Genomic DNA, 9,247 nt, shown 5'->3' with positions numbered 1-9,247 from the left:
CTGTGTGTGATGTGACTGTAGCAGGGATTCTAGATTATGGTGGCCCCACTCCCATGGCTAGTGATATTCAATGTTGGGCTAGTAGATAACTGCTAATGCCATGCCCAACGGCTAGTGAATTTTTTTGGTCAAATGTTGCAGTTAAGTCTATTTTGTAAATATGAATATCCTGTCCTCACCCTCCAATGTTAGTGTTTTTAAGCTCCTTCTTTAGGTGGCATATCTGATTATTACTACTATTTAGTAAAATTGTATTAACTTGGTTGGGCCAGTGAATTTTTAATCATGGCTAGTAAATTTTTTAAATCGCTGATCCCATGGCTAGTGGATTTTATAAAAATTCTAGAAGCCCTGCTGTAGTTTTTTAAATCCTACCAAATATACGAGAGCATTCAGCTGAGTAAATGGTTGCTTGAGGCTTCTTGCTTAACTTCTAGCTCTTGTGTATGGGTGCATTTGCTAAGGTTTTTTTGCCTTGGTCTTGAGGAAAATATCTATCGTAGCTGATATTTGTGGCCACGCATGGCAAAAATCATACTGTGTGTGAGCTATCGACTGAGCTAAATTCTCCAACTAACGAAAAGAAACCTAGAGATTGCACCAGAATAACATCATTGTAATGGTTTCTCCATTATGGTGATGACCGAGTTGCCACAGCAATACCAGCCAATGCAATTAGTACACTAGAAGTTGAATGCTATGTGATATATATATGTATGACCCAAATCCCATAGCCATACAATCCAGTTGAATTAATACACTAGAAATTGATTTATATGTGAACCTGATGTTGATTGCACTGTGATGCATAAGTTATCTGCAAGCACCATAAATGAGTTTTAGGTGAAAAACCAGTACCCCATGACTCACTGGTATATCAAAAGCTGTGATAAGTGCTGTCCTGTTGGTAGGATGTTCTATGTAAAATATCACTTACTAGTAACAGAAAAATGTAGAATGTTTCCTCTAAGACTGTATCAGAATTATCGACTGCTGGACACCTAAGAGCCAATGGTTAATAGATGTTTTTATCTTTTACAGAGAGAATGTCATGCCACCTATTCCTGAAACGGAAGGGATTATGTTTCGTAAAAAGTTATGCTGGGTTTTGTTTTTACGTTCAAAAGGTATTTATGTTCACTTTTACAGTTTACTGCTTAGTTTCATGAAGAATAGTTAGATTAAAAAAATCTTCCTTTTACGTGGGATGTTTTGAAGATTAACCTTGACTAAGTTAATGAAAGGTTAAATGACTATGTTTGACTGTATATCACAAGGGGTTGTGGGGGTGAAAATCAACTTGAACTTTTTTTTTTTTAAACCTGGTGGCTCCAAACATACGCCTCTTCCCAAAAGACTGTGGCACTGAAAATTCTAAATATATGTCTTAACCAGGCCGTAATATATTCTCAATATATGTCTTAACCAGGCCGTAATATATTCTCAATATATGTCTTAACCAGGCCCTAATATATTCTCAATATATGTCTTAACCAGGCCCTAATATATTCTCAATATATGTCTTAACCAGGCCCTAATATATTCTCAATATATGTCTTAACCTGGCCCTAATATATTCTCAATATATGTCTTAACCAGGCCCTAATATATTCTCAATATATGTCTTAACCAGGCCCTAATATATTCTCAATATATGTCTTAACCTGGCCCTAATATATTCTCAATATATGTCTTAACCAGGCCCTAATATATTCTCAATATATGTCTTAACCAGGCCCTAATATATTCTTAATATATGTCTTAACCAGGCCGTAATATATTCTCAATATATGTCTTAACCAGGCCGTAATATATTCTCAATATATGTCTTAACCAGGCCCTAATATATTCTCAATATATGTCTTAACCAGGCCGTAATATATTCTCAATATATGTCTTAACCAGGCCCTAATATATTCTCAATATATGTCTTAACCAGGCCGTAATATATTCTCAATATATGTCTTAACCAGGCCCTAATATATTCTCAATATATGTCTTAACCTGGCCCTAATATATTCTCAATATATGTCTTAACCAGGCCCTAATATATTCGTGTTTCAGGGACGTTCCTAGCGGACCACCAGGATTTGATTCATGCTTATCTGTTGCTGCTCGCCTGTCTAGAATTCGTTCTGAGAAGCACGCCATCCTTTCTACTCAATCCTCCATACGGTGAGTACAACTTGTCATTTGGAACATTTACCTAATGCTTGATACACGATTCTGTTAGATTATGGTAGCCCCACTCCCATGGCTAGTGATATTCAATGTTGGGCTAGTAAATAACTAATATTGCATGCCGACGGCTAGTGAAATTTGTTTGTCAAAAGCTGCAGTTAAGTCTATTTTCTAAATGTAAATCATGGGTGGGAATTCTCCTCGGATCAGCTTTTTTCCTCTCATGGAACACTGTGTTTTCTCGCATTTTAATCGTCCTTTCTTCCAAAAATATGTCGGATGGCGCAGATTTCAAGAATTTCCGGAACCCCTCTAGACTTCCTCTTTTTTTACAGTTCACCAATTCCTACCCCTGATAAATATCCTGCCCCTCCGCGACCACCACACACTGTTAGTGTTTTTAAGGTCTATCTCCATCTTTAGGTGACATCTGTTACTATTAATTATTAAAATTGTATTTACTTAAAGTAAATGAGGGCTAGTGAATTTTTAATTGTGGCTAGTAACTTTTAAAAATCACTCCCAACCCCGACACTGCTATATGATCTGGGACAATAAATATTTTAAAAAAAAGAAGAAAAAAGCCTTTTCAAAATCGCTGATCCCATGGCTAATGGATTTTATAAATATTCTAGATCTCCGTGTTCATTAAGTTACCAATGTTGTAAGGTTTATGGCTATGTGAAACCAGTAGATGCATTGTCCAAAAAATTAAATCGTTACAGAGTTCATATTTATACTAATGGGGAACATTTTGTTTTCAAAATCTTGATTAGTGATATTTCTAGTCAACTGAAACCTGATTAGCATCTATTGTTTTAATGTTTTAAAATTGTATAGCGATATCTCTGATACTAAGTAATATGTTCCCTGCCTAGCCGTGTTAATTAAAAAATTCTTTCTCGTCACTTCCTGAGTCCCATTCGGTAGGGTGCGTGCCTGAAGTGAACTACAGAGGAGCAGGGTCTGGCTCAGTCTGTAGGGTGCGTGCCTGAAGTGAACTACAGAGGAGCAGGGTCTGGCTCAGTCTGTAGGGTGCGTGCCTGAAGTGAACTACAGAGGAGCAGGGTCTGGCTCAGTCTGTAGGGTGCGTGCCTGAAGTGAACTACAGAGGAGCAGGGTCTGGCTCAGTCTGTAGGGTGCGTGCCTGAAGTGAACTACAGAGGAGCAGGGTCTGGCTCAGTCTGTAGGGCTTCTAACTCTGGTACCTGGGATCGAACCTCCTCGGTGGACCATTCTCTGATTAGATTTTTTTTCCTGTTTAAACCAATGGTATTTTAAAGGCCATAATATGTGCTGTACCGTCTGTGGGAAAGTGCATATAAAAGACCCCTTGCCGGTACCGGTAATTGGAAAATATAGCGGGTTTCCTCTGAGACAATTTGTCAGAATTATCAAATGTTCGACATCAGTAACCACCGATTGATAACTCAGTATGATCTAGTTAAACAAAACAAAACTGTAACACTAATCCTTCGGGAAGCAAGTCTGTAGACATTTTATAACAAAACAAAACTGTAACACTAATCCTTCGGGAAGCAAGTCTGTAGACATTTTATAACAAAACAAAACTGTAACTCTAATCCTTCGGGAAGCAAGTCTGTAGACATTTTATAACAAAACAAAACTGTAACACTAATCCTTCGGGAAGCAAGTCTGTAGACATTTTATAACAAAACAAAACTGTAACTCTAATCCTTCGGGAAGCAAGTCTGTAGACATTTTATAACAAAACAAAACTGTAACACTAATCCTTCGGGAAGCAAGTCTGTAGACATTTTATAACAAAACAAAACTAACTCTAATCCTTCGGGAAGCAAGTCTGTAGACATTTTATAACAAAACAAAACTGTAACTCTAATCCTTCGGGAAGCAAGTCTGTAGACATTTTATAACAAAACAAAACTAACTCTAATCCTTCGGGAAGCAAGTCTGTAGACATTTTATACAAAACAAAACTGTAACTCTAATCCTTCGGGAAGCAAGTCTGTGTAACAAAACAAAACTAACTCTAATCGTTCGGTAAGCAAGTCTGTAGACATTTTATAACAAAACAAAACTGTAACTCTAATCCTTCGGGAAGCAAGTCTGTAGACATTTTATAACAAAACAAAACTGTAACTCTATTCCTTCGGGAAGCAAGTCTGTAGACATTTTATAACAAAACAAAACTGTAACTATAATCCTTCGGGAAGCAAGTCTGTAGACATTTTATAACATAATGTATGATATTCAGGGCTTCTAGATTATGGTAGCCCGACCCCCATGGCTAGTGATATTCAGTGTTGGGCTAGTAAATAACTACTATTACCATGCCCGACGGCTAGTGAAAAAAAAGTCTATTTTGTGAATATGAATATCTTGACCCCACCCCAACCCCCAATGTTAGTGTTTTTAGGCTCCATTGCCTTCTTTAGGTGACATATCTGATTTTAACTATTATTTAGTAAAATTATATTAACTTAATGTAAAATAGGGCTAGTAAATTTTAAAAATCATTGATCTGATGGCTAGTGGAATAAAAAAAATATCCTAGAAGCCCTGGATATTGCACTGGCTTTTCACAAACGTTTTTTAACCAACCAGTTTGTTTTTAACTTAACCAGGCCTCAGTGCTGTTGTCAGATTAAGTATTCGTGAAAAGAGTAAAACGATTCACGTTCTCTACACATTTATTTTTAAGAAAGCCTCAACTGTGTTTTGATTTTTTTTTAGATGCGGTTCGTATCGGGTGTCTACAAAGTTCTGAACACAGGACCCAAGGCATGCTGAGTATGTTGGCGGAACAGTTTGGCGCCAGTGTCGAAGAGGTAGAGAGCTGTACTTTTAAACATTAGACGTATAGTTACTGAGTCCGACAAATCCAACAGCCCTTGGTCTCAGCTAGTGAATTGTTTGTGTGGAAATTATCAGCTGTGTTACTGTAATACATGTGGCACTAGCTAAAGCCTCTCTGAGGGCTAGTAACTTTTGCAAACTTTTATCGAACACTGAAAGTCCACTGGAAACCCAAGTCATTGTGGGTGGGTTGGGAGCGATCCGGTCATTTATTGATTAGAAAGGATGTGGTATGTACTGTCCTGCCTATGAGGAATGGCCAGCTCTAGGTCAGCAGAAACCTTCAACAAATTTTCTATTAAACTTTCAAAATTTCACACACTCAGTTATTTTGTAACAAAATATCTATTACATGAAATTATTTCGCCAAATTAAAATAAAATTTGCCATGTGTTTTTGAAATTCACAAATTGGTAAATTTGGCGAGTGCCCTAGCCCTGCATATATATTACAAAGTTTATCAAGACTGATTATAAGTAATCGTGTTTTCAGGTTTATGAAGACTGATTAAAATGTGTCTATTTTGGTCTCCCCCACCCACCCACCTCCCATAATAATAATAATTATTTAAACTATTTGCTGCTTTTATTTACAAAGTTTATGAAGACATTGATTATAAGGAATCTTGTTGTCATTATTATTTTTTAACTGTTTATATATTGATTTTTTTTGTTTTTTTCCAGGCTCAAACTCTTCAGCATAATTGTATGGAAGCGTTCTTCCAAGGTTTACCGCAGATAGATGGAGAACTAGACGTGAGGCTTTGAATTACTTTGTGGGCAGGACGTAGCCCAGTGGTAAAGCGCTCGCTCGATGCGCGGTCAATCTGGGATTGATCCCCATTGGTGGGCCCATTGGGCTATTTCTCGTTCCAGCCAGTGCACCACGACTGGTATATCAAATGCTGTAGTATGTACTACCCTGTCTGTAGGATGGTGCATATAAACGATCCCTTGCTGCTAATCGAAAAGAGAAGCCCATGAAGTGGCGACAGCGGGTTTTCTCTCTCTGGATGGTCCTTAACCATATGTCTGATGCCATATATATAACCGTAAATAAAATGTGTCGAGTTCATCATTAAATAAAACATTTCTTTCTTTCTCTGAATTACAGTGAAACCCATGTGAACTGGACACCCATGTGACTTTTAAAAAAGGGATCATGAAAAACATCCGGTTTTGAGGGAATTCGGTTTTGCGAGGTTTCATGTATTATTAATATATGGGATAGGCGTTTGACTTTTAAGTTAAACTAATAACTTACACAGCATTCAGACTTGAAGCTGATGGGTACTGTGTTCGTGTCTCACCAGAGGCAATGAATTGTTTTTAATGCCAGTAATGGCTCTGTTATTGTTGTAAAGAAATTATTTGGTGAATTAGGACAGAAAGTCTTTCAATAAATGCAAAACCGAAACAAATCTAATTTGGCCGATTGACACATTTCTCCTAGGAGGTAATGGAAAAGAGTGATGCAGTCTGAATGTTACAAGTGATGTTTGTTACCACAAGACTTCACTTCAGAATTTGTTATCTATGGGAGTGGTAAAGCCGTTCATCTGATGCGTGGTTGGTCTGGGATCGATCCCTGTCAGTTGACCCATCGGGCTGTTTATCGTTCCAGCCAGTGCAGCACAACTGGTATATCAAGGCCGTGGTATGTACTACCTGTCTGTGGGATGGTACATATAAAAGACTAGTGGTTTCATTAAACAAAACAAACTTTAACTTTTGTTATTTATGGCAATACAAAAGGTTTTTTGGTGGGGGTTTTGCGAAACACTAAATACTCCGCTATGGCCAATTTGATTCTGACTGTAACAATTTTAAAAACTTTTTGCACAAATAAATAGCTTTTAGTAAAAATAAAAAATTATTCTTTCAACCGACAACAATAATGTTTATCTAGCGGAAATAATACTGCCATCAATAACACCCCTCACTTATGGCAGTTGATATCGTATCTATTTCTAGACATTTTTATGTTTTATTTTGACGCACTAAAATAAACAGACCCCTTATTTGTCTTTATTTTCATGTTAGCTCGAGGAACTATGGCGGCAATACGAACACTTGTATAAGCAGACCGGTGACATCGATGAACTTCTTTTTCTCAAACACGATCCGTTCGTCATGCCAGCGGATTACAATAAAAACAGGTAACATCTCAGAATTTGTGTCTGTCTGATAGATTTTTTTTCTTACGGGTGCTATGTTTTTGGGAAAGAACAAAAAATTATCCTTTGCTGCTAATGAAAAAATGTATTGGACTGTAAAAATGATCAAATGTTATGAAATAACAAACAAATTTATTTATCAGTGTACACTAGTGGTGTTGTTACACAAAATAAACCAAACTTTTTTTGGTGGATTAATATACGACAGTTTCAATTTTAGTTTTTTTATATGTAAAACATTGACACTAGTATTATAGTTTGAGTTTTTTATGTTCAGCTTAAATTCAAAATTATGTTTCTTTTCTTAAATATTATTTTAATATTGTTGGGTTTGTGGGGGTTTTTCACATTGTCACAGAAGTCTTGGTTTGTTAAAGGGACATTCCTGAGTTTGCTGCAATTTATAAGATGTTATTGACTAACAGAGACTTTTTAACAATTGTAGTTGCCCCCCTGAGAATCTCAGTTTTTTTTTCTTTTTTTTTTGTAAAATTCATATAATAACATACACATCTCAGGGTTAATTTATTTAGTGTTTCATTTGTTTATACAAAAGTAGTGCCCCCCCCCCCCCCCCCCCCCTCCACCCCGAGGATTTTGATCAGGGTACGACCCTGCACAATGTGGTGTTTAACCATATGTCCCGTAGCTCAGTGGTAAAGCGCTTGCTCGATGTACGGTCGGTCTAGGATCGATCCCCGTCGGTGGGCCCATTGGGCTATTTCTCGTTCCAGCCAGTGCACCAAGACTGGTATATCAAAGGTATGGAATGGTACATATAAAAGATCCCTTGCTGCTAATCGAAAAGAGTAGCCCATGAAGTGGCGACAGCGAGTTTCCTCTCAATATCTGTGTGGTCCTTAACCATATGTCTGACGCCGTATAACCGTAAATAAAATGTGTTTAGCACGTTGTTAAATAAAACATTTCTTTCTTTAACCATATGTCCAACACCATAATATTATATCTAATTAAAATATGGCGAGAGCATCGTCAATAATTAAAACATCCCTTCCTGTATGTATGGGGGGGGGGGGTGTTCAGGATTTAGGTCATTCGGTTGAGTGCTCGCTTGAGTTGTTTGCAGTAGATCCATTCAGCTGATTGGGTTTTTTCCTGTTCCAACCAGTGCACCTCAACTGGCTGTGGTATGTGCTTTCCTGTCTGTGGGAAAGTACATATAAAAGATCCCTTGCTGCATTAGGAAAAATGTAGAGGGTTTCCTCTGATGACTATGAGTCAGAATTATCAAATGTTTGACATCTAGTAGTCGATGACTAATTAATCAATGTGCTCTAGTGGTGTCGTTAAACAAAACAAACTTCTTCTTCATGAGTATGGTGGTCAGTCACATGGCCTTAGATTATAGTTATCTTCCCATTCGGTTGTCCAAAATCCAGAAATTTGTCCGCGCAAGTAGTCTGTTGTTTGACTGATTATTTCATGGCAGACAGCTATGTGGCAACTATTTGACTGAAGTTGACAGGGGAGAGCATGTAGTTTGTATACATGCGTAACACGTTGACATTGAAGACTTGTTTGTGGTAATTCTGGCCCATGCAAAAGTAGTGCTTTTTGTGTAAAATGGGTTTACTCTGGCCAGGTTTAGAGGGTGTGTTTGTTTAAACCAATATCCTGGGAGAAAGAGCTGCATGTATGTGTCCCCCAGGCAGGCAAAGGTACATACAAAAGTCCATGGGCCTGTTGATATTAATAAAAATGTTATAGTCACTAAGACTATAAAGAAACATATAGCATGCCACATGCCAATCTGGTAATGGAGTTGAAGAACTCTACAGTTAAATATTTCAGATCGTCTGATGGCATTAAGCCAAACTTGATGGCATTCTTTAATTTTTATTTATACAGAATTATTTTTTAGCACTAACTTAATGATAAAAATTGTTGTTTTTGTGTTTTGTGCAGAATAACTCCGTCGAAAACAAAGTTTGGATCTGCACAACCTTCTACACCTGTCAGGTATGTTTTGTGAATGTGTGTTAAATCTGTCAGGTATGTTTTGTGAATGTGTGTTAAATCTGTCAGGTATGT

General features: G+C 37.3%; 2 protein-coding genes across 2 annotated transcripts in view; one reads left to right on the top strand and one right to left on the bottom strand.

Annotated features, from left to right (window-relative positions):
• LOC121370351 (arylacetamide deacetylase-like 3) overlaps nt 1-863 on the bottom strand; it is a 3,083-nt gene extending 2,220 nt beyond the window's left edge. The window contains exon 1 of the mRNA XM_041495517.1: nt 859-863. Coding sequence (XP_041351451.1) covers nt 859-863 — 5 coding nt within the window. The remainder of the gene's footprint in view (nt 1-858) is intronic.
• Nucleotides 864-1,047: 184 nt separating this feature from the next.
• The window catches only part of LOC121370264 (retinoblastoma-associated protein-like), a 32,122-nt gene continuing 23,922 nt past the window's right edge, over nt 1,048-9,247 (top strand). The window contains exons 1-6 of the mRNA XM_041495395.1: nt 1,048-1,127; nt 2,065-2,175; nt 4,897-4,991; nt 5,703-5,774; nt 7,062-7,177; nt 9,122-9,175. Coding sequence (XP_041351329.1) covers nt 1,052-1,127; nt 2,065-2,175; nt 4,897-4,991; nt 5,703-5,774; nt 7,062-7,177; nt 9,122-9,175 — 524 coding nt within the window. The 5' untranslated portion in view covers nt 1,048-1,051. The remainder of the gene's footprint in view (nt 1,128-2,064; nt 2,176-4,896; nt 4,992-5,702; nt 5,775-7,061; nt 7,178-9,121; nt 9,176-9,247) is intronic.

Source organism: Gigantopelta aegis, chromosome 1 (genome assembly GCF_016097555.1).
Source record: "Gigantopelta aegis isolate Gae_Host chromosome 1, Gae_host_genome, whole genome shotgun sequence".
In the NCBI taxonomy this organism is placed as follows: Eukaryota; Metazoa; Mollusca; class Gastropoda; order Neomphalida; family Peltospiridae; genus Gigantopelta; species Gigantopelta aegis.
This window is presented reverse-complemented; position numbering and strand designations above follow the sequence as displayed.